This window comes from Octodon degus, unplaced genomic scaffold, assembly GCF_000260255.1.
Source record: "Octodon degus isolate 3935 unplaced genomic scaffold, OctDeg1.0 scaffold00007, whole genome shotgun sequence".
In the NCBI taxonomy this organism is placed as follows: domain Eukaryota; kingdom Metazoa; phylum Chordata; class Mammalia; order Rodentia; family Octodontidae; genus Octodon; species Octodon degus.
In genome coordinates, this window is record NW_004524583.1 from 33,001,216 (window position 1) to 33,025,823 (window position 24,608).

The window sequence follows — 24,608 nt, forward strand, 5'->3', positions numbered from 1 at the left end:
GGGTTTGCAGCTCACCAGTCAAGAAACCATGGATGGAATCGCTTCCCAGCCTGTTTCCCATCTCTGCCCCCAAATAAATGATGGTGTCTTTATCTCCCCTCACAGGTGTCTTCAAATCAAGAAACATTTTATTTATTTATTTATTTAGAGATAGGGTCGCTCTATGTAGTCCACACTGACCTTGAACTCATTGTGTATGCCAGGATGACCTTGAACTTGCAGCAATCTGCCCATCTCAGCCTCCAGAGTCCTAGGATCATAAGCCTGCGCTGCCAGGTCTGGCAAGAAGCCTTTGTTTGCTTGTCTTGTTTTTGACTCAGGGTCTTGCTCTATAATTCAAGCTGGGCTTGAACTCAGTATGTACTCCAGGCTGGCCAAGAATTTATGTCAATCTTCTTGCCTCAGTTTCTCAAGTGCTGACATTGCAAGCATGCACCACTGTACTCAACAAGAAACCTCTATTAAAACCTTTTCAAATTAAAATCCATTTGAGGCCATGCCTGGTGGTACACATCAGTAACTCCAGCATTCTGTGAGGGTAACAAGTTTGAGCCCAGCTTGGGTAATTTTTTCTTTTTTCTTTTCTTTCTTTCTTTCCTTTTTTTTTTTCTGAGAGAGGGTCTCACTATGTAGTTCAGGCTGGTCTCAAACTCACTGTGATCCTTAGTTCAAGGTGAAAAAAACAAGAGGGAAACAAAAGAGAAAGAGAAACAGTGATTCCAGCCCTTGGGAGGTTGAGCCAGGAGGAGCTCTGTGAGTTTGACACAGCCTGAGGGCCACAGAAATGAGCACAAGGCCGACCTGAACTGCATAGTGAGACACTGTCTCAAAAAAAACAAAAAGCCAAACACTAATTTAAAAAAACAAATAAACAACAACAAAAAAAACCAAGATAAAGACAGCTTTCAAGCCCAGGCTGGTCACAGTGAAGCTAGCTAAACTAAGCTAGCTAACCGTGGAGTAGCGTGGAGTGGTGGAGGTGCAGACTCAGGGCAGGCGTGTGTCCACCTTCACCTTTGCCGTGACCCTCGTCCTCCAAGCCCTCGGGCAGGGGCATTGTGGGAAACCATCTTGCAAAGCCAGGCCCAGGTCTCACCCTGCCTGAAGGACTCCCGCGGGCTTCTCCCTGCCCTTGGCAGGAGGTGGCCACAGGTCTTCACCCACTAGGAGGAGCGGCTTCTCTTTGAACTGCCCTGTCCCCTTCCCTGCCTCCCCTCCACGCGACAGTCCCAGTCTCCTCCTGCTTGCTGGGAGAACTCTGAGTGGAGCGGGCCTCCTGGCCCTGCCCGGAGCGAGTAGGTGCTCCGCAGGTCCCGAGTGGCGGTGGGCAGTCTCAGGTCCCACCGCGTCTTTGGAGCTGGAAACGTCAAGGCTCCCTGCCGGAGGGGCGCTGCGGCCTCCCTTTCTGCTCCGTAAGGAACTCTCCTGAGCCGGGTGCTGGTCGAGCCGGGAGGAGAGCAGAGCGCGGGCAGCCTCGCCTGCGGGCCTGGGCCTTCTCTCTGCTCGCTGCTCGGGGCCTGTTCCTCCTCGGTCTCGCCCTTCCCGGGCCCAAATCCGGGCCTCCGGGCGGCTGCCTCGACAGTGTCTGCAGCCTCTGGCCGCTCCTCCCGCCCGCGACAGGCGCCGCCCGGCTGTGCTCAGCGGCCCTGGCCCCTCTGCCTCCCGGAAGAGCCGGGTCTGCTCGGTTCACCTGGGCCGGGTCCCGCCCGAGCGCCGGCCCGCTGCGCCCTGGCCCCTGCGCTGCCCGCCCAAGCTGCCAGCTTTTTGGAATTCCTAATCGCTCCTGGCCCCGGTGATTGGCTGCTCGGCTCTGACCCCACTTGGGCTGCCGCCTGGTTGGATAAAAGGGGGATCTCCTTGGGGCTCCAGAGCATTAGACACCGAGGGGCGCCTGGGACCGAGTTCCCGAGCGGGGGCCCGGCGCGGTGCGGGGAGCAGAGATCCGCGGCCTCGGCCTCGGCCGCCCCGCGAGGAGCCGGGAGATGACGGGGAAAGCGGGGGAAGCGCTGAGCAAGCCCGCGTCCGCAACGGTGGCCAAGGGCGCCCCGGGGGCCGGCCCGGCCCGCTGCACGGGGTTCGGCATCCAAGAGATCCTGGGCCTGAGCAAGGAGCCTGCCAGCTCGCAGCCGCGCGCCGCGCTCGACGGCCTGGGCCCCGGGCACCTGCTGGCGGCGCGCTCGGTGCTCGGCCCCGCGGGGGTGGGCGGCGTGGGGCTCCTGGGCCCCGGGGGGCTGCCTGGCTTCTACGCGCAGCCCACCTTCCTGGAGGTGCTGTCCGACCCTCAGAGCGTCCACCTGCAGCCGCTGGGCAGAGCGTCGGGGCCGCTGGACGCCAGCCAGACGGCCAGCTCGGGTAGGTGAGCGCAGGGCCGCCGGCCGCGGCGAGCTAGCGCCGGGAAAGTTGCTGCAGGTGGCTGGGCGCGGCGGGGCTGCAGCCCGCGGCCCGGACCCGACCCGGGGGAGGCTTCCGGCCCGAGCTTCCCGCCGCCGCTTGGCTCTGGAGACCCCTCTGGGGCCCCGGCACTGGGGCGTCGGGGCAGCGGCGCAGGATCACCGGATGCCTTGCCGGGCCCCAGCTCCGCTGCGCCGGGCGGGGAGACCGCGATCCCGGAGCCCGGTGCCGGGCCACGCGCAGGAGGCTCTGAAGCGGTGTCGCCCCGGCCGTCCTGGTACCAAAGTGGTCGCTTCCCTTCCTTCACCTTCTCCATCCCAACGCCCCGCGCTGCGCCTCAGGGCTGTGTTCTCTTCCCCTGCGAACTTGGAAAGCCAGGCCGCGGGGCAGCCGCCACCCGAGCCCGCGAGCGCGAGTGCCGCAGTGGCTCGGATCCCGCATCCTAGCCGCGCCCCGGCTCCCCGGACACTTCCTTGGCGATGTGTCCTGGGCCGCTCGACCCCTCGCCCACCCACCCCCCGACTTCTGTGAGCTCTCCGCTGCTCCCCCAATTTCTCGTTTTGTTTCGTTATTGCTGTTTTTATTTGGAAGAGCAACGGAAAGTGCCGCATCGCCGGCTCCCGGGCCTCCAGCGGGAGCGCATTGTGTGGGCACCGAGAAGAGGACAGGGACCCCGCAGCTCCCCGTCCTTCCCGCGGCCCAGCTTGCGCGGCAGGGCTTTTTCTCGCCTCGGGGCCAACTTCCTGGCCCGGGCCGCGGCGCAGGACGGGGTGCAGAGCCTGGCGCCTCCGGGGGTCCCCGCGGCCAAAGCCTCCCCCCAGCGCCCTGAAGCCCCTGCTCTTTGCAGAGAAATGGTTTAAAATTTCAGGCGCCGACCCAGTTAGGGCCAGATTGGGCCTCAGGCCGTGCTCTGCCCGGGTCCCGCAGAGCTCGCGGGGAGACCGCGGGGCTGGGTGCAGCGAGCTCGCTCACCAAGCCGCTGCGTGTCCATCCGCCCGCTTTTCAGATTCCGAAGACGTTTCCTCCAGTGACCGAAAAACGTCCAAATCGGCTTTGAACCAAACCAAGAAACGGAAGAAACGGCGACACAGGTAAGGCCCCGCGTCCTTCGCTCCGGCTGCTGCCCGTCCACCCCACGCAGTCCGGCTCGGCTGGAGACCCCAGCGGCGCGGGCCTGGGCTGTCCCGGGGAGCCGACCCTGCGTTGTCCCCAGGAGGCCGCGGGGGAGATGAGGAGGGCATTGCAGGGGCTCCTGGTTATGCGGGGAAGCAGCGGCCCAGCCCGGCCAAAGCCAGCGGGAGCGGGGCTGGCGGCGCGGGGCCCTGCGCCTGGCCTCTCCCGGAGCCGCGCGGAGCTGGCGGGGGCTAGGGCTCCCACTCCGGCCCAGCCCGGCTCTCGCCTTCTCCCTCCCCACCCCATTCCCGGCCCGCGCCCTGTCCTGCCGACTCTCGGCTCTGGCTCCCACTCCTCCCAAAGTTTGGGCGAGGTCTGCACCACTGAGCATTTTGCTTCTGGCTTTTGCTTTCTTTTGTGCTTCTGCGCAGACCGCCACCTTTCATGGGCCTCAGTTTCCTGTTCTGTAGTAGGGTGCTCAGCAGGGGAAGCGGGGACCTAACTCGCGTGGGGTGGTCGGCTGTGCAGTGTAGACCGGGCAGAGTCATTCTGGCATCTTGAAGTAGTTGCGGTTGCAGGACATCCCAAGTCTGTGGGTGCCCACACGCACTGAAAAGTAACTCACCCTTCCCGAGTCCAGAGTCCCAGATCCCGCTCTCTTACCGCCTCGGCACTCGTGTATAAATTCATAAGGTTTTTAAGGAAATAAAGGCCCAGGAAGCAAACACCCGCCTGTCTTTCCGCGAGTGCTGCCTTGCGCCCCCGGGACTGTTTCCCCACCTTCCTCTGCCCCAACCTGGGTAGGAGGCGCGGTCGCGACTCTCGGGATATTGCCAGTTGCGGTGCTCTGGGATGCCCTGCCACACTGCTTTCTCTCCACAGTTTGTGTTCAGAGTCTTTGCACCTCTTTGCGCTTTTCTCTGTCTCTTCTCCTTGGCCTCCAGAAGGGCCACCGTTTTCTTTAAAAAAACAAAACCAAAAAACAGCAGTCCTTCCAGACCTCTCTATCCTTGGTAGGCTCTGGCTTGAAAAAGGGTGAACCTGGACCTTGAATCCTCGCCTCCTGGAACTGGCTGCTTCGGTTTCGTTTGCTTTGTTTCATTTTAAACGAAAAGGATGTTTTATTAGTCTGTTCCTTTTTCATATTCACGAAACACCTCTGATGCACCGCCCTTGTTGGGCAGGTAGAGCATCAGCCTCCGGGCAGAAACGGGAGTGGGGTGCTGCTCCCCAACCCGGGTAGGATAGGTGGGAGGGGCTTGCCTAGCAGGAGAGGACTGGAAAAGTTACCCCCAGACTCCAGGTATTGGAAAGGTGGGGGACAGCTCACTGTGTGACAGTAGGAGCTGGTAGCCCCCCCCCCAGTCCATTCCCGAGGCCCTCAGCTGCCGGGAAAACGTGAGGGGCTGGGGGGCCAGTGCTGATTCCCAGGGGCACGTAATAGCAGCTTTCCCACAGCAGAGAATGAAGGCCTCCAGCTTCTGCCTATTCCTGGAGCCAAAGGGGAGGAGTGTCCAAGAGGCTAGCGGCCTCCTGCCACTGCGGAGGGTTATTATTATTATTTTTAATTTAGATTTTATTTTATTTTTTGCGATGCTGAGGGTTAAACTCTGGGTCTCGTGAAGTGATTAACACTGAGCAACAAGCCAGCCCCTTGACGCAGCATTTAATTAGTAAAAAGTACCTTTTCCTGAGAGCCTCTCATTTGGAGTTTTGTGTAAGACTCCCTGGAATCCGGTGGAGAGAGCAGAAGCGAAGCATCTAGCAGAGTTGAGTGTGGGCGGGGATGTAGCCCGCGGACATGCCCTGAGATTCTGCTCGGGCGGCAAGCTCAGCACCTCGCGGGCAGAAGCAGAGCTGGACAGGGCTGGGGTTTGCCCAAGCCAACGGAGTTTGGGTCACAGAGCACCGGTGGAGAGGGACCTCCCTGGAAGTCATGGAGAGCAAGTGGGCCAGCTCTGAGATGAGCATATGGGGAGTTCAGGGCAATCTCAGGTTTGCTTTTGTTTTATATTGAATAGAGACCATAGTCAGCTCCCCTCTTTGACATTGGCCAGGCCATACCACCTGTTATGTGCCTCAGTTTCCCTGGATTAGAAAAGGACTAGCAGCATATTTGATTGTTTTACAGATCTGCTCAGGAGCCCTTCAGCAAGTGGCAGGACACTTAGAAAGTGGTGTAGGGCCAGGGAGATGGTTCAGTAGAATAAGCGCTTGCCTGGCAAGCGCAAAAGTCTGAGTTCAAATCCCTGGTTCCGCAAAAAAAAAAAAAAAAAAAAAAAAAAAAAAAAGAAAAAAAAAGAAAAAAGAAAAGAAAGTGGTGGACTTTCAAAATGCTGAAGCATTAGCTCCCCAGGGACAGCAGAACTGCACAGCTCCCCCTTGTAGGAACAGGCAGACCCAAACCGATTTCAGGTGGAACCAGTCCTTTTCTGTAAAGAGCCTCATCTTTCTTCCTCACCTCACCAACCCCACAATTCCCGTGACACCAAAGGGAGCCCAGCACCCTGGGTGCATTGGGTGAGGTGCTCTACACCCCAGGGTCAAAACCCCAGCAGCTGTAGCAAGGCAGGTATCACTGAGACAAGTCCTATCTGGAAGCTTGACTTACTCCTGGTTGGCTTGTGGATGGGGCCACGGGAGAAAGGTCACCTAAAATCTGCTGAAATTAAGGTCTGAGAAGGGAAGAGTTTGTGTTTGTTGGTGGATGTTTAGCAAGTTACTAAAGAAAAGGAGTCAATGAGCTCCTTAATATTGAAGGTGTTCTCAATAAAATTATGGCAAAAAAGAATAAAATATTTGTGAAAAAAATATTGAAGGTGAATTTTTATTATTGGAACATATTTATTTGCACAATTTCTAAGGTGAGAAAATGTAGCATTTTGTTTCTTTTCTCTTTTTCTTTCTGGGGATTGTGTCCCAAGTCCTCAGAGTGCCAGGCAAGCACTCTACCACTGAGTTATGCCTAAACCTGTGAATGGAGCTTTTGAAGATCTTTCAAGGAGTTTATGACATAAAATGAGACCACAGAACTGCTCTGTGAGGGATAGGGGGGCTGGAATGGGGCCCCACCCCATGCCCCTGCATAGGTCGATCACCTGTGAGATAGTTGGGGAGCTCCCAACTTTGGAGCACAGAGGGAACCAGAGGGAGCACAGCTTTAGGCAGCTCTAGGCAGCCTGTGGGTCTGGGAGGTGGTTGAGGGCAGGTGAGGAGGAAGGAGGGTAGGCAGGTTTAGGGCCAGAGGTTTGGTTCTCTGCTGTGTACAGACACGGAAGTGGAGGCTGCATTTGGCTTTCTGGTGAATCTTCAAAGTTTGAGTGGATTTAACACTGATTATAGCTTCTTGGAGCAGCCAGGAGGCCGGTGGGTGGGCTGGGGTACTTTGGGTAAGGTCTCCTGTCTGTGCCTGAGAGGAGAGGCTTTCTCTAGTCCTCCAATAATGTCCTCCTTAGCACTCTCTCCCTCAGAAAGATTCAGTGTGGAGTCACTCTGTGTGTGTGTGTGTGTGTGTGTGAGAGAGAGAGAGAGAGAGAGAGAGAGAGAGAGAGAGAGAGAGAGATTCTTAGCTGTGCCAAGCCGGCCTGAGAGTGGTCCCTTCCCAGAGGCGTGGGCCAGGGTCGCCTGCGCTCCCTGGGACAGGCGCATAGCCCTCTGCCCTGAGTGTCTGCTCTTGCTTTCTCAGGACAATCTTTACTTCCTACCAGCTGGAGGAGCTGGAGAAGGCTTTCAATGAGGCCCACTACCCAGATGTCTACGCCCGGGAGATGCTGGCCATGAAAACAGAGCTGCCAGAGGACAGGATACAGGTCAGAGTCTCAGCACCTTGGGGACACCTACTCTCCAGGGTCCCAGGTACCCCTGAAGCCTCCTCCCAGCCCTTGCCACAGGCCTGCCCACAACCATGGCCACAGCCACAAGAAGAACCATGCCTTTAAGGTGACAGGCAACTGCTTGATAGCCACCATCGAAGGTTGGCACAGAGGGTGGACAGTGGCTCAGCAGGTGTGGCCTAGCTGCTGTTGCAGGCCTCCGAGTCCCCAAGGAGTGTGGCACACAGACCCTGAGGGGCCTGGGGCCTGAGCAGGATGTCTGCCCTAGCAGGTGTCTGTTCCAAGGACAGAAGTGCTTTGATGACTGTGGAAAGAGGCAGGGGACTCCTAGCCCAGCACTTCCCTCCCCTGTCTCCCTTCCGTGTCCCATCTTCCTACCTCTCACTGCCCATCCCATGCAGCCCTGCCCTGGGCTCTGGTTCCATGAGTCTTCCCTAGGGTGGTCCAGGATGTGGCCCAGACATGTGCCTGCAGATGTGGCTCAGCAAACTGCTTTTGTCCTGGGCAGGTGTGTAGTGCACCAGCCACTGTCCGGAGGCTGTGGAGGGCACTGCAGCAGCAAGGCCCCGCCAGGTCCCGATGGCTTGAGCTGGGCAGGATGGCGCAAAGTCTGGTGGCTTCCAGGCAGGGCCTCCTGCAGCCGGAGTGTGCTGTGGGAGGATTTCCAGATGGAGCTGGACCTCGGCTGAGCTTGGGCCTTACACAGCGGCTCCTCTGAGGAGCTCCAGAGGTGGCTTGCTGCTGGGCCTGGAGAGCTCACCGCTTTTTCTTTCTGCCTGCCTTCCTCCTCCTTCTGCTCTTTTTTGGGTACCAGGGATTGAATACGAACTCTTTTCTTTTCTTTCTTTCTTTTTTTTGGTTTTTGTAGAGTCTTGCTACGCATCTCAGACTTGTGGTGGTCCTCCTGCTTTCAGCCTCCCCAGCACTGGAATCAGGCATGCGCCACAATACCACTACTCCCACCCAGACTCTGGCCAGCTCACCCACCCTGGGGGCAGGCCTGGCATGGGTGTGGTGCCAGGGGTCAAACCAGGGTCCCTGCGCCTGCCTAAGCTTGCCTAAGCAGGCACTCTAGTCCACTGAGCTATCTCTCTGGCCCTTTATTTTCATTTTGAAACAGGGCCTCATGCACTGCGTGGTGGTGCATTCCCGTAATCCCAGCACTCAGGAGGCTGAGGCAAGAGTTCAAGACAAGCCTGGGCTAAAAAGGGAGCTCAAAGCCAGCCTGAACTACATAGTAAGAGCCTGTCTCAAAAACAAAACAAAACGACCAAAAAAACAAAACAAAACAAAAAAACCAACAACAAAAACCCAGGGCCTCCCTAACTCAGGGAGTCTCCTAAACTGCGCTGGAACTTGACATGTTCCTGCCTCAGCCTCCCAGGGTGCAGGGATTGCGGGCATGCACGTGCAAGCTGCTTCCACGCCCCCCACCCCCAGACTGAGGTCCTGTGTGTTTCGGGGTGCACCGGGCGCGGTGCTGGGTGGATGGAGGAACCTGTGGATGACCTGGGCTTCCCAAGGGCCTTCTTCTCCGAGGAATCTGTCTGGAATTTCGGCCCCGGGCGTTAGACCCTGACGCTGACAGTGAGCTCCTTGGTTCCTCTTCTGCGTTATCCACAGCGGCCTGGAGCCATCTGTACCTGTGGGAACCGGGGCGTGGTGCAGGTGCGCGTGTGCGCGGGCCGACAGTCGGGGCCTGGTGGCCCTCAGCGTCTGCCGCCTGAGCTGCAGCTGCCGGGGCGCCCCCTGTCGGCCCCTGCGGTCCGTGGCTGTGCGGGGAGGGCGGGGGATCTGGAGCTGCCTGGGCAGAGGTGCTGGGGGGCTTGGCCATAAGGGCGCCAGCATGGTCCCCACCAGGCCCGGGTGTCCGGGGAAGTCACCACAGCCAGGAGGAGGGCTGGGGCGTGGATAAAGAACAAGCGCTCCCGGGTCTGCGGAGGTGGGCAGTGGAACCTGTGGGCATGACCCTTGGTGACTGAATGCTGCCCCAGAGGTGTTGGTGAGGCCCAGGAGTCCTGCTTCAAACTGTGTCCCCTGGGCTTGTGGGAGACATCCCCATGTATGTCAGTAACACCCCAGCAGTCGGGCATGGTGGTGCAGCCCTGTGATCTCAGTACTGGGAAGGCTGAGGCAGGAGGATCTCCCCGAGTTCAAAGACAACTAGGCCTACATAGTGAGACTGTGTCTCAAAACAACAACGACCACAAAAAACAATCCCAACTATAATGTCCAGGGCAGTCTTCTCATGCCAGGTATTCTCCTAAGTACGCCTCATGCACAGGAGCGGATCATCTATCTATAGTATCTGTCTGTCTGTCCATCATCTATGCAGCGCTAGGGATGGAAGCCAGGGACCACAGTGGCTAGGCGAGCCTCGCTCCTGAGAGAGGCCTCCCCCCAAGTCTCCTGTAGAATGGAGGGAGGAGAGGCGCAGCAACTGCCCAAGGCCACTTGGACCCATGTCTGAATGTAAAGCCCACCCTGTACCCCTGCGTCTTGGAGCCGAAGCCTGGCTCTGCTGTGACACTGAGGACCAGAGGTGCAGCCAGAGGGTACTGTGTCAAGACCCTCTCTCCAAAGGGCTGGGCATTAGCTTGGTGGGAAGGCCTTGGGTTCAGTTGTTATTACTGCAGGTAGGAAAGAAACCAAACGATTGAACACCAAATACTTCTTTTAAAAAATCTCCAAACCCCACTCACAGAACTTTACTGAATGTGCAAATTCATGTGCGATTTCAGAAGGGCGTAAATCAGCCTCCTTACCTGAGCCAGCAGCCCCAGGGGGGTCTTCCGTCCTTGCTGGGGCCCCAAGCCACTGTGCCCACGCAGGGCGCCGGAACCCAAGGCCCAGGGGAGCCGTTAGGCCCTGGCTGCTCACCTCACTCCCTGCCCCATCCTCATCCTTTCCTGGGTTCTGATTAGGTGTGACCCGGGCATCTGGCAGTGGACTGCTGTCACCTCAGGGCCAAGCCCCTTAGCACCTTGCCTGGGCCAGAGGCCCCTATCTGTGCTTTGGGAAGAGGAAGGAGATGAGGGGGTCAGTAGAGGCCCAAGTCTGAGCCTGGAAACTCTCCAGGTGGAATGGTAGGGTGACAGGGCACAGTCCTCCCCCCGCTCCGACTCCCACAGACCGAGGCCACCTCCTGTCTTTGGGCCTCAGCTCTCTCACTCAGGAAGGGGGACCTCAGGGAGGGGTTCATGATGATCCCCAGTTCAGGCTGCCGTGGGGGAATGGGGTGCAGGCGGGGGGGGGGGTAAAGGTCCCAGGTTAACCACAGACAGTGGTGGCCCACCAGCTAACATCTGCTGAGGATGCACAGAGGGTGCACGGAACTCGACACCCCGCTCCCCCTTTGCCTTACTGCCAGAAAGCCAAACTCTAACCCTAAACATTCATCTGTAAAATAATCACAGCATTTTCCTGGACTGAGAACTTCAGGAAGGCAACGGGCCTTCTGGCACTGATGACTCTGCCCCAGACACTAGGTGCTCAGTGTCCCTTCTGTCAGGCAGCAAAGGTGAGGCAGGCGCTGCTCTGGGTCCATTCTCTGGATGAACAAAGTGATGCTGGGGGTGGCGTCATAGCAGGAAGGGCTCAGTCCCAGACTTGGCTCCAGTGTACCCAGTGAGGGAAGCCATCACCTCCCTGTGCCCAGCTGCAGCTCCCTGACAAGGGGTAACATGGAGGGCACACTGCTACGAAGAGAAAGGATCTCAAGTCTCTGAGTTACACTCGGGTGTGGCTTTCTTTTTCTCTTCTTTTTCTTTTTTGTGTTTAGTACAGGGTTACAGGATCTCACTGCACAAATCCGACTCATAGTGATCCTCGTGTCTTCAGCCTCCCAAGTGCTGGGATTATGCAACCCAGCCTCAGTCACTGTCTCAGTGGGCCCCGGAGGCGGGGCTGGCACAGCAGGCCAGGGACGCAACCCTGGTCCCTGCACCTGCCTAAGCAGGCACTTTAGGCTGCTGAGCTGTCTGTCCGGCCCTGAGTGTGGCTTTCTTTATGAACCAAGAATCAGGATGTGGTATTCCCCCTGGGTAGAGTGGCAGGGGCCTGCAACCCCAGCACATGGGAGGCTGAGGCAAGAGGATCAACAAAAATTCAAAGCTGGCCTGACTACAATAGGGAAACAACCCTGTCTTTAAAAACTAAGCAAAAAAAAAAAAAAAAAAAAAAAAAAAAAAACAAAAAAAAAAAAAAAAAAAAAAAAAAAAAAGTCAAATGTCAGGATGTGAGATTCTGGAGGCCCCTGACAAATGTCAGCTTTGGGAGTTGAGAAATAGGTTTCTAGACCAATTTTTGTGGGGGAGGAGACAGGATCTTTTTTTTTTTTTTTTCAGCAGTTTTTTTTTTTTTTTTTTTTTCAGAACCAGGGATTAAACTCAGACCATTGTGCTTGCCAGGCAAGCACTTGTTCTATTGAGCCGTCTCCCGGCCCCGGAGACAGGATCTTGCTGTGTAGTTCAGGTTGCCCTTGAACTCAGCGTGTAGCCCAGGTTGGCCTTGAACTCACAGCGACCCTCCTGCCTGAACCTCCCCAGTGCTGGGATTATAGGCAAGCACTACCATACCTACCTCTGTTATTAGCACGATGGGGATTGAACTCAGGCCCTTGCGCCTGCCAGGGAAGCGCGTATTCCACTGAGCCATCTCCCAGGCCCAGCACAATGAGATTATGTCTATGTCGTACTGTGCACATGTCTGCTTGTTTGGTTATTCTATTCTTCTGGCAGTCATCATACTTATCGTAAAATTACAAGCTTTCCAGAGCCAAGGTCCTGCAAGGTGAGCGAACACCGATTCTTACCTCAAGCAGCTTTGTGTAGAGGGAAGGTGAGGTTTGGACTCACTGCCACTCGCAGGCTGTTCAGACTTTGCCCTGGAAGTTACAGGCTGTCTGAGTGGGGCTGGGTCTGCGGACCTCAGCGCAGGGTGCTGAGCGGAGTGCGTGCACTGCTTTTAGGGCAGCGGGGCCCAGGCACGGCGTGTGCTCAGGGGCGCCGGCGCATTTCCGATTTCTCTGGACCTTTCCCCATGTTCATTGCACACTGACCTTACTGGAAGGCCAGGATTGGGTTTCTACAGTGGGCTGGTTTGAATAGGGGACAGTGGGGGACCTGGGGTGCAGAAGGAGGTAACCCTCAGAGGTTGGGCATGGTGGCCATTGCACTGCCCCCTCGCGGACACTGGGGGCTGATGCAAGGCCCGACCCCTCCCAGTTTGGAAACGGGCTGGAAGGAGCTGCTGGAACACGGATCAGAAGCACTGAGTGGTCATGGAGAGTGACATCAGGCTGGCAGTGAGCCCGAAGCCACTGTTGCCGGCAGAGGGGGGGACACTGGGGATGACGTCACATGCAGCCAGACCCAGGTGGATAGACACAGCAAGGCTGGACGGCAGAGCCTGGTGATGCAGAGGCCTGGATGTGCAAGCAGCGGTGGCTGTGGTGCAGTGTCACTTTCTGGGGTGCCATTCTGGAAGAACTCGGGGAACAGCCCTGGACACGCAGTGCAGATGCTCCATCGGGCCTCCAGAATCTCATATCCTGACATTTGATTTTTTTTTGCTTAGCCTGGGAGACTTCAGGGTGGGCCATGGCAGGGCCACCCACAGGGAAGGGAGAGCTCCAGAGGGGCTTGAGACACAGGCTCCCTAAGGCGTCGGCCACACAGCCATGGGCCCTCCTTGGAGCACAGGTCCTGGGCCTGGCTGGGATCAGGCTCCTGAGAGAGGGCCATCTCAGCTGGAAAGCAGACAAGGGGACTCAGAAGAACCTCAGGGGCCCCGTGCGGTGGCTCACCTACCGTCTAGCACTTGAGGCCTGGGCTTCCGTAGGAGCTCAAGGCCAGTCCAGACTGCTCAGCAAAACCTTGTCTCAGAAAGACAAACAAGGGGCCGGTGAGACCACGGCGAAAGGTCTGGAGAAATCTGAAGTGTGCCAGTGCCCGTTCGCCCAAAAAGAAAGAAAGAAAGACAAGAAAAAGAAGGAAAAGGAGAAGGAGGGGAAGAACCATGGCTTCTTGGGGCCGAGAGCCCAAGCAGAAACGAACCCGATGCCCATTAGAACTCAGGTAGGTGACAGGAGTGCCTGCCCTGGAGGGCAGGACCTGCGCATCTGCCACCCCCACTGCATGGCACAGCTCACTGCCAGCCTCAGACGTCCAGGCGGATGTTCCAGCTCTTACTATAATCCAGGCACTTCCACACATGATTTTTTTTTTTTTTTTCAGGAACTGGGGATTGAACTCAGGTCCTTGCACTTGCCAGGCAAGTGCTTATTCTACTGAGCTATTTCCCTGCCCCCCCCAACACGATTTATTTAATTTTCCCAACAATTCTGCCAGGAGGTGATAAGGTGACCCTTGAGGGCAGATGAGGAGTGGACAGGACAGCAAGGCTAGCAGAGATGCAGGCCACGAAGACAGTGGGCAGATGGAGTGGTGCCCTCCAGCTCTTGCCCCAGCCTCTCTCTCTCTCTCTCTCTCTCTCTCTCTCTCTCTCTCTCTCTCTCTCTCTCTCTGTCTCTCTCCCGTCTCTCTCCCTCCCCCTCTCCCAGCATCTTGCGGTGTAATTCAGGCTGTCCTATCAGCCCTTAGCCCAAGGTGGCCTTGAATTCATGGTGAGCCTCATGCCTCAGCCTCCGGGTGCTGGGATTATGAGTATATTCTCCTGCTTTTGAAGCTATATGACCTGGATTGGATTAGGTCGAAGATGCAGGAAGGGCCTCAGGGTATCACGGCATGTGTGCACCCATGCAGATGCAGGCTGGTAAAGCAATGCCCCACGGGAAAGCCAGAAGCTGTCTCCACTAAAATATGGAAGCCCCAGGGCTTCAGCAGAGCTGTGCCTTAGCACATGCCGGGCCTGGGATCAGTCCCAGTCACTGAGAAAAAAATTAAAACCTGAAAGTCAGCCCTGCCCGCTAAAGGCTAAAGGGCCTGCGGAGGGGGCGGGGCACAGGCCCAGCACCCCCCTCTGGACACATGCGCATTGGTTCCTGGGCCTCCGCAGAAGCGGGAGTCGCTAACATGCCTTATTTTTTTCAGTGCGGGCGTGGGGAGGGGTGGGGGGATGGAACCCAGAGCCTTCCGTAAGCCAGGCGAGGGCTTCACTGCGGAGCCACGTCCCCAACTGCACACAGCAGCTGGGCGTTGCTGTCCATGACTGGCTGACTTCACCGCCTCCTGTAGACTCAGTTCAGCACTCGTGCTGGGGGCTCCCGGGAAGTGAGAGAAGCGTGGACACGCAGCCAGAGAGGGTTAACTCTGACCCCTTGGCCGCTGTCCTCCAAGACGCCGTTGTCACAACTTCCCTGCCAGCTGTCCTGAAATGAAACTGTTTTGGCCGCCCAGGTTTCCTCCATAAATCGGAGCAGCATCTGGTCTTCCAGGAGAGCCAGGAGCCACAGGTGCCCACCCCTGAGGGTCCAGTCTCTCCTGGCCTGGGTGACCAGCTGGCGCCAGCTCCCCGGGAGCACGTCTGTGTGCAAAGTCTAATTTTTATATACGCACCTGTTACTCAGTTCCCCAAATCAGGAAACCCAGAATGCCTGCTTAGAGGCCCCAGAGCAGAATCCAGAGCCTGAACCCCTTCCCTGGCTTCCTGAAGATGCTGAGCTGAGGGCTCTGCTGTCCAGCATAGCGAGCCAGGGCGGAGCACTTCTCTATTTGTTCACTTCTCTATTTGTCTTCTCCAGAATCCCGAATCAAACCTATGAAAGTCCTTTCACCATAAGTCTGGCATTGAAACTTACTTCCAGGTGTGGTGGCACAAGCCTGCAATTCCAACACTTTGGGAGGCTGAGGCAGGAGGATTGCCAGTAGAGCCCCATCTGGGCTACTTAGCAAGACTAAATAAATGAAGAGGCCAGACATGTAGCTCAGTTTGCAAGCCCTGGGCTCAACACACCAGGGCCCCACAAAACAAACAAAAATCTCACTTCCTTTGTGGGGAAAATGGGGCGAGACCTCTTATGATCTATTTATCCTTAGTGTTAGTATGTGCATATTTTGCTGCAGAAAATGCAACCGGTGGGTGTGATTATGAGGTGCTCCTGGTGCAAAACAGCCTGCAGCCGGTGGTGTGTGCAACCCAGTCTTCCTAAAATCCCAAACAGCTTCCGGTCTGGCCCCAGGGCTTACAGTACAGGTCTGTGCCTTAACCATTTCGTGATGACCGGAACTCCAGCAGGAAGGGTCATCTGCTTTGCTTAGAGCCCTAAGAAAGCCTCCCCGCACTCGGGTCAGACTTGGGCGCTGGAATGCCATGGCCAGGGTGTGCGTTCTCCGTTGTCCTCTGGAAGCCATGCAGGGAACCCACAGTTCCTTGTGTGACCTGCGCAGTTGGGTCCATTAGAGCTCCGGTGAGCCACGTGCCGATGGGCTGGACGAAGGCAGGACTGAGACCGCCCGAAGCGCGGCCCCTGGGTGCGCAGGGAGCCTGGACGCCTGGGGAGGAGGCCGCGAGGGGGCCAGGCCAGGCCGGGAGGGAGGCGGCGCCCCCTCCCAACGAGACCAGGAGGCCGCACAAGCCCTGTCCTTGGCGGTGGGCCCCCGAGCGCTCCGGATGCCGACCGGAGGACGCCCTGCCCCTGCATTTTCCGCGTCCTCGTCGCCAGCAGTTATTATGGGCCCCAATCTGGTGGCAGAGATGGCACCGACTGGCGGGCGCCGCCACGAGGGCCGAGGACGGCTTTGACTTCGCCGGGATGGAGCCCGCGTGCTTCCACTTTCAGGTGCTCCTGGTTATGCACCAAAGAAGGAAGGACCAGAGAGGGTGGGACACTTTAGCCGGATTTGGAAGGTGCGGGCGGGCCGGGCCGGAGCGCCGCCTGCCGGGCGTGGCTGGGCTCGCTCCGTGCAGACCGTGAGCGGCGGCGGGGCGCTCGGGTCTCACTGCGCCCCCTGGCGGCGTCGGCGGAAACGGCGGCAGAGCGAGGAGCCAAGCCCGGGCCGGGCCGCCAAGGGTTAAGCTGTTAAACAGGTGTCAAAGGCGCCCCATATATCTGCAGATGGAAATCAAATTCTTTGCCGTATAAAAAGATAAATTACCCAGGCGCTGCCGCGCGGCCCACTCATCACGCCAGCGCCAGACGGCAAGCAATTTTTTTTTTTAATGTGCTAACGACCTAATCAAGCAATCAAGCTGGAGAAGATTGCGGAGTGACCCGGGCGGCATCTGCCGCGAGCCCGCGCAGGGAGGCGGGGAGGGAGCCGCGGGAAGGGGGTTCCAACCACGTGAGCACCCGGTTCTCCCGTCTAATTAGTTAAATGAGAAGCGCGGGGGTCCCTGGAGAGGGGGCGTCTCGCGGCCTCCCCAGCATTAATTAGCGAGGGTCGAAGCTGCGCTCCCGGGAGAGCGGCCGCTTTAATTTCCCGTGATATTTCAGTGCCTGAGGCCCATCGATTCAAAGTGAAATTAACTTATTTTTCAATCAGCCCAGGGCTGCCCCTGGGGGTGACTCTTCTTTTGCCGCCTCCTGAATAGAGCCGGAGCAATTTTTCATCCGAAGCTGCTACCTCGGGGAGGAGCCCAGCGGGAGGTGGGGGATGGAAATCGCCGGAGACAAGGATTTTCTGGCCGCTGCCCCCGCCCCTCCTGCCCCCAGGGTGCTCTGGGTCTTGTCACCCCAGGGGGCCCAGCCCCAAGGGACAAGAGGCCAGAAGCCTGCAGCGGATGCACGGGTGGTAGGGGCCTGAGTCCCCCTCGAGCGAGGGCGGGGACACTCCTAGCTGTCAGCTCCTCAAGCCTCAAGAAAGCTTTTCCGGGGACCAGGACCCCCTGAGCCCCCAGAACAGGGCTAGGATTCTGTGATCTCCCCAGAGCTGCAGGCACAGCCCCTCTCCCTAGAGCTGCTTTGCCTGAAAACAAAAAAGATACCCATCTCACCCTTCCAGTTCTCTCTTGTTCTGCCAAGCCCGGAGGATGAGGTCAAGGACACCTGCTGAGAACACCTTCGTGCCTTGGGCCTGGTGCCTACAGCACATCCTTGACCCACCCTCCTGCCCTGGCAGGTCTGGTTCCAGAACCGCAGAGCCAAGTGGCGCAAGCGAGAGAAGTGCTGGGGCCGGAGCAGCGTAATGGCGGAGTACGGGCTCTATGGGGCCATGGTGCGCCACTCCATCCCCCTGCCCGAGTCCATCCTCAAGTCTGCCAAGGACGGCATCATGGACTCCTGTGCCCCATGGCTGCTGGGTAAGAGCCACATCCTCCTCGGGTGGGCTTCTGGGAGTGGGGCCCGCCCACAACAGCCTGAGGGGAAACAGCCCCCCGGGAAGGCTTCCCAGTGTACCCTGGGGGGCTCAGGCAGGGAGGGCAGCCTGATTTCTGTCCTTACACCTCCCTGCTGGGTGCCGAGGTCTGTCACCAGGGATGGGCCTTTCATCTTGTGAGGGAGGGTGTGGCTGTTTCCCCAGGGTCTACATTCACCTTCCTTGGGTCAGACTGGGTATGTAGTGATTGACTCAGCCCCCAGCTTCCTCCTTCCACCACTTTGGCTGTGGAGGGACTTCTTGCCCTCAGGTCCCTCCACCCACACCACCCCCATCTGTGTGAGTCCTTATCTCATAACAGCATCCACTTATCTTGGGGTACTGAGATCTGGCGGAACCAGGGATTGAACTCAGGCCCTTGTCCTTGCCAAGGAAGCCCTTATCCTACTGAGCCATCTCCCCTGAGATCTGGAATCCCAGGACAGAGTTGTGTGGTTGAGTGTGGAAGGGACAGACTGTAGCCCGCCCCACGCCCCAGGTTGTGAAGCCCCCTGCAGGACTTGGCTCCCAGCAGCTGGCCTGCACCCCTGCCCCTTGGCCCTTCCCTGGTCCCTGGCCCCAGCCCAGCCCTGGGACTCGCGGTGCTGCGTTGTGTGAAGTAAGGCTTCTGCTCGTCCTTAATTCTGGCCTCTCTCTATCTTTGCCGTTTCCAGTTCAAGATGGCTTTCCCAGGCGCTTTTCTAAACCCGAATACCAACACTTCTTTCTAGGGATGCACAAAAAGTCACTGGAGGCGGCGGCTGAGTCGGGGAGGAAGCCCGAGGTGGAGCGCCAGGCCCTGCCCAAGCGCGACAAGGTGGAGCAGGAGGAGCGCGGTCCCGACGCTCAGGCCGCCCTGGCCCTGTCCCAGGAGGAACTGAGGGAGAACAGCATCGCGGCTCTCCGAGCCAAGGCTCAGGAGCACAGCACCAAAGTGCTGGGGACTGCGTCTGGGCCTGACAGCCTGGCCCGGAACCCCGAGAAGCTGGAGGAGACCGAGGCTATGGACGAGGACAGGCCTGCCGGGAAGCCGAGTCCCCCGCAGCTTGAAGACAGGGCTTAAGCCCCGGGTTCCAGCACCAAGCTCAAGACTGAGCCTCTGGGAGGGAGGTTCTCTCTGAGGTGGGCCCGCCTCGGCTGCCCTCCCTCTGCCCACGGCCTCCAGGGCCGCGTGGACCCCAGGCACAGGTCAGTTCTGGCCGTGACTTTGGACCCTGCCGAGACGTCCCGGCCCTGCCCTCGCTCTGCAGCATCCTCCTCCTCCCAGCCTCCCTGCCTCGAAGCCAGCTTGCTGTCCAGCTGTGTCCCGTGAGCCCCTGCAGTCAATCCCTTGGCAACTCTCGCTGTCTTCCCCTTCCTCTCTGTCCCCTGCTCTGAAGAGGCCTCCTTCCTAGCTCTGGCCATCCCTGGGACTCTGCTCGGCAGTGCCTGAGGCTCCTTGCTGCAAGCCCATTGCAGGCCACAGCCGTGACCCAGACGGAGGACCTGCGCTCCAGCTCGGGTCCTGGGCTCCCATTCTCAGCAAGCCTTCTCCCTTCAGGCCTGTTTTCCACTGCGGGCCTGCGCTGGGCTCCACGCTGAGCATGCTGTTCTGCAGGCCCACACGCAGCCTCAGCCTCCTGGCCCCGCCTCCCCACTGGCATGTGAAGTCTCAGCCACCTCTGGTCCGTGCCCTGCCGTGGCCACCTTCAGGAACCTGCCCTCTCCATGGCTCCTCCCCAGCACAGTGGGCCCGGGACCTGTGTCCAAGGGCGGACACACAGCACACCTTGCTGTGGCTGTGGGGACCCCTGGGCCTGTGTCTGAAACCTTCCAACTCTGCAGATGCTGCGAGCTGACTTGTGTGCAAGCAATCCCTGCAGCCCCAGCTCCTGTAAACTCCTGGTGTGCAGGGACCCTGCTTAGATGACCCTAGTGTAGTGAGGAGGCCGCAAGGGTGGGTCCCAGCTTACCCCGCTCTAAGGGTCCAAGCCGGGAGTAGGCTGGGCCATTAATACTCATCAAGGATGGGTTCCAAGGAGGGTGTGGGAAGAGGCTCAAAGGAAAGAGGAAGCAGGAGGCTGATATTAAACCTGGACCAACCACAGGCACGCACACCTTCAGCCAGGTGCGTCCTGGGAAGTAAAATATGTCTGTGGAACAGGACAGACCCAGGGGCCATCCTGGAAGAAGGCACTGGTCCTTCTACCTGAGGGCCTCTCTGCAGCTGCCTCTTCAACCCTGGCCTTTATTTACCTTTTGCATTAGCAGCAATGGCTAGCTTCATGGAGCCCACCGTGCTAGGCGCAAGGCCCGCTTCACCCCGACATTTCCTACTGCCCAGTGGCCACCTTTGGGAGGAATCCTTCCCGAGAGAGGGCTGAGGCAGTGAGGGCACATTTAATTCTGTATCAGACAATGATTTCTTCATTTCAGTCATGGATCCTGCCCCTCTCCAGGTCTCGTCTCTCTTCTTTTGGTTTGAAATGTTAGCCCGTAGCCCCGGTGTGTAAATAATGTACATAGAGTGTGGAGGAACTTGACATAGAGGTGTTTGAAATACGAACTGGAGGAACTTCTAGGCATTCTGATACCTGTGATATCTGTGTCACTTTCTGTAAAGATGCGAGTATAATAAACTTGAGGTACAAACAGCCAGGACGATCCAGGAGTCCTCCGAGGCTGGGGATGGTGACTGCACCGGGGCAGGAAGACCCCACAGTGGCTTTTAGGTCAAATCTAGGTTTCCTTTTTCAGGATTACTCCACATGTTGTACAACCCTTCGAAGACCATTGTCCCTGTGCTGTGTGACCCTTCTCCGCTGCAGACTCTGTCGCCCGAGCCGTGGAGTCCGGAGTTGTCCCCGACACTGCACCTCATGCTCCCCACACCCTGGGTCCCATCTGACTCCTCTGCAGTGCTGACCTGCAGTCATCCCTGTTTGCGCCTCCAGTGAGGCCTGCAGCCCTTGTGGCCCCAGGCGCCCAGCGCCCCCTTTGTGTCTCCTCCCCCATGCATTTGCACTTCTTATCTTCCTCCTAAACAGCCGCAAACAGAAAACATAAGTACACAGGAGAAGATCACCCTAACTCCAGCACACCACACCGGAGGGTGGAGGGCGAGGGCTGCGGGAGGCTGCCCCAGACAGCTGTGACTGGTGCATAGCCTGGAATTAAAGATGAGCACGCAGTGCAAAGGCCAGAGAGGTTCTGTTTGAGCTCTGGGCTCAAGAAGACCGTAAGGGGCCGGGGAGAGAGCTCAGTAGAACAAGCGCTTGGGTCCTGAGGAAAAAAAAAGAACACTCGTAAGATTGTTTCAAGAGGCCGGGGAGATGGCTCAGTAGGATAAGCGCTTGACTGGCGAACGCAAGAATCTGAGTTCAATCCCCGGTTCCACAAAAAAAAAGATTGTTTCAAATTGGCTCAGATGTGTATCTGTCATGGAAGAAGTTTCTAGAAGGAGAGAATGACAGGAGGGTGGTGGTCCCGACCCAAGGGCACACGTGGGAGAACAGCCAAGGGCTCCAAGTTGTGCCTACTGGGCTGCCCCGCCTGCTGGAGCCCTGAGCTCCCTGCAGGACTCATCTTGGGGCCCCACCCGCACTGCCCGTTCAGTCCCTGCGTCCCCAAGGCCTTCCTGCCCATCCAGCTTCCTCAGAGACAGGCCTCAGCTTTTATCCATAGGACCCATCAGGGCTGGGGATTTGGCTCAGCAGGAGAGCACTTGTCTAGCAAGCTGGGAGCCCCCTGGGTTCCATCCTCCGCACCAAAAACAAAACATAAACCTCCCCCAAAATAAACCTCCCATAGGACCCATCCAAGGGCCTGCTGCTCTGTCCACCCTCAAGCGAACCTTCTGTCCATAACTAATCCAATTACTCAATCATTTAGGGAGTCAGGGCTGTAGCTCAGTGGGGTGACCTGACCCTCGGTGGGACTTGGGCCCACGTGAGCCTTAATGGAAAAAGAGCACTGGCTCTCACAGCCACGGCAGGAGGAAGTCAGGCTCCGGGAGGCACCGCAAGGCACAGAGGGAAGGTGTGGTGCACGGAGGGCCCCACCCTCAGGGACATCGGGGACAAACTGGGACACTCAGAGGCTTGGAAGATGCCAGAAACCACCCTGAATATTACCCCAGCAGGGGCTTTACCCGGGCAGAGCCAGAGAAATGCAATAGGGCCTGCAGGTGGGCCCTGAGTGGGGGGTGGGCGAACTGGGAGTCAAGGGGGTCCTGACGCCAGGCTCAGCCATGCAGGAGAGGAGAGACCTGCTACCACTGTGCCGCCACGGGGCTGACTCTCCCTCGCCCGGGAGCCAGCCCTAGAGAGGTGGGCACCTGCCAGAGGGGAGACGGCACCGCGGGAGGAGGGAACAGGGCGTGGGGGCCCAGGCTGTGCTGCGGGCCCGGTCCACACTGCCCTACCCTGGGCCACTGGGGCCCTCCCGACCTGCCCAACCCCTTCCTGCTGCCTGGAGCTGTGGTGTCCCCTGAACACGTCCCTTCTGGGCTAGGCACAGCCACCTGGCTCATCAGTGTCACCAGGGAAGCCACACAGGGGACATACATGAACTCCCAACCTGTCAGATGCTCCAACCTATTCTCCAAATCAAAGGATGAAGCCTCAGGAGCAGAGAGTCCAGCGGGAAAATGAGGGCTCCCGAGAGACAGAAGGGGGCCTGAGAGTGGGGAGCCCACCAGCCAGCTTCTGTGAGGAAGTTTCATAAGGCAAGATCACAAGGTGGCTACAACATGGGTCAAAAGCATAATCAACCAATAAGATTATCAATAGAGCTGCTTGGCTAATAGTGACCCAATAATAGCCAGGGCAGGGGGGCCGGGGAGATGGCTCAGTAGAATAAGTGCTTGTCTGGCAAGCGCAAGGGCCTGAGTTCAATCCCGGGTTTCACCCAAAAAAAAAAAAGCAAAGGCAGATAGATGACGTTGACCTCGCAGGATAATGTACAGTCTCAGTTTTGTCTTCAAGTTTACTTTTTTTTTTTTTTTAAATATTTATTTATTTTGTGTGTGTGTGTGTCCAGCTCAGCCCACCAGGGGGCGGGGCTGGCTGGCATGTGGTGCTGGGGATTGAACCGCAGTCCCTGTGCTTAGTTTAGCTTGTTCTAAGTAGGTGCTTTAGACCACTGAGCCATCTCACCAGCCCTCAATTTTACTTTTAACAAACTTAGTCACTTTAGTAGTTTAGTCTCAGTGGGCAAGAGAGAAGGAAAGAAAGAAGGAAGGAAGGAAAAGAAGAGAGAGCCAAGCTACTGGTTGAAGGAAAGCAATCTGCAGCCTCCTTGGGTTAGAGCAGGTGCCGGGGCTGCCCCTCTCCATCCCTAACTCCCTCCTTGCAGTGAGATCACCTGGGCACCCCCTGGGAACTGGGCTGGCCAGGAGCTGGCGGCCTCCCCACGTCTGCCTCCTATTTCTTCCTCAGAGCTCCCTCCTGCTCCTTCCTTCTTCCTGGCTCTGTATCTCAGACAGAACCGAAGTTCCTGCTGAGTCACAGCTGCGCCCACCAAGGAGTGCTTTGCTCCATTAATTTTCACTACAGATCCATCCCTCCCAGCCAGGCATGCTGGCACACATTTATAATCCCAGCTCACACTTGGGAGGCTGAGGCAGGAGGATCACTATGAGGCCAGCCTGGGCTATGAATTGAGCTCCCAGGCCTGCACAGTAAAACCATGTCTCAAAAAAAAAAAAAAAAAAAAAAAAAAAAAAAAAAAAAAAAAAAAAAAAAAAAAAAGAAAGAAAGAAAAAGAAAAAGAAAAAAAAGAAAAAGACCAACAACAAAACATAACAAAAAACACCTCCCAAATAAAAAACTCAGGTCAGTTCCCTCCCAGGACTATTTTCACTGATTGCCCATTCCTCCTTCCCTCCCCTCCAAGCCAGGGATTCCCCCAAGGCATCTCCACACACACACACACACACACACACACACACACACACACACACATCCCTCCTGACACAGGAAGCTGGGAAAAGGCAAGGGGCCCGTGTAGAGCAGTGAGCTGCAGGATCCTCAGGCTGGGGTGTCCGGCACCGTGCTGGGGTCCACCTCCCACCTTTACGCAGCACTGAGGCTGGGAGAAAGGTGACTGCTGAGGTGCCCCGAGGTGAGGGGAAGCGGGACCCTCAGAGGGACGTTCACTCGCTTCCTCCACGAGGTCCCAACCAGAGGGACTGAGAACAGTTTTTACCTGCTCTAAGGCAGAATGAATGCTTAAAAGCCAAATCCAAGGGGCCGGGTAGATGGCTCAGTGGAATAAGTGCTTCCCTGGCAAGCTCAAGGACCTGAGTTCAATCCCCGGGTTCTGCCAAAAAAAAAAAAAAAAAAAAAAAAAAAAAAAAAAAAAAAAGAAGAAGAAGAAAAAGAAGAAATAAAAAAGCCAAATCCAGGCTTAGCCAGTTAAGAGGGTGACATAGGCATTGTGTGGCTGGGTGGATTGACTGACTGACTGACTGAGACAGGGTCTCAGTATGTAGTACAGGCTGTCCCCAAACTCTTTGCTGGGATTACAGATGTGGGCCACCACACCCAGGTAGATTTATTTTATTTTTAACCCTCCTCAACTTTATTTATTTATTTATTTGCGGTACCAGGGATTGAACTCAGGACCTTGTGCTTGCTAGGCAAGCGCTTATTTACTGAGCTATCTCCCTGGCCCCCCAGGTAGATTTATGAGTGAGAAAACAGTAGGACAACTAGTCGTTGGGTATCTTAGTTACTTACTCTTCTTTTGTTGCTGGGACAAATACCCAACACTCAAAATGAGAGAAGGAAAGGTTTATTTAGCTCACAGTCACTGAAGTTTCATAGTTCAAAACAGCCTGAATTACATAGCAAGACCTCGACAGGGCCTGGAAGAGGCTGGGGCACTGCTACGGGCAGGTGATCCGCTCCATACCTGCGGGGGGCTGTCCGCCTAAGTTTGGCCGCTCTGGCCCCGCCCCAAGCCCCGCCCCTGTCCTCTAGCCCCGCCCCTCAAGCTGATCTTCCAGTCCAGCCAAACCAGACTTTTTTTAAAA

At 57.1% G+C, this 24,608-nt stretch overlaps 1 protein-coding gene across 2 annotated transcripts; it reads left to right on the forward strand.

Moving 5' to 3' along the window:
* The first annotated feature begins 1,935 nt into the window (after positions 1-1,935).
* Positions 1,936-18,656, forward strand: Vsx2 (visual system homeobox 2). 2 transcript variants are annotated; one of them, XM_004624960.1, is made up of 5 exons: positions 1,936-2,352; positions 3,398-3,482; positions 7,190-7,313; positions 17,357-17,537; positions 18,268-18,656. In XM_004624960.1, exons 1-5 carry the CDS (start codon positions 1,983-1,985, stop codon positions 18,654-18,656), a joined length of 1,149 nt encoding a protein of 382 aa, XP_004625017.1. In that variant the 5' UTR covers positions 1,936-1,982. The 2 variants fall into 2 exon arrangements, with proteins under 2 accessions (XP_004625017.1, XP_023556663.1); XM_023700895.1 differs by having other exon boundaries at positions 18,325-18,656.
* Positions 18,657-24,608: the final 5,952 nt, after the last annotated feature.

Coding starts and splice junctions, on each gene's coding strand:
- Vsx2 (XM_004624960.1), top strand. CDS start 1,983: ATGACGGGGAAAGCGGGGGAAGCGCTGAGCAAGCCCGCGTCCGCAACG. Junction 2,353..3,397: donor CAGCCAGACGGCCAGCTCGG/GTAGGTGAGCGC, acceptor CCCGCTTTTCAG/ATTCCGAAGACGTTTCCTCC. Junction 17,538..18,267: donor CTGTGCCCCATGGCTGCTGG/GTAAGAGCCACA, acceptor TGCCGTTTCCAG/TTCAAGATGGCTTTCCCAGG.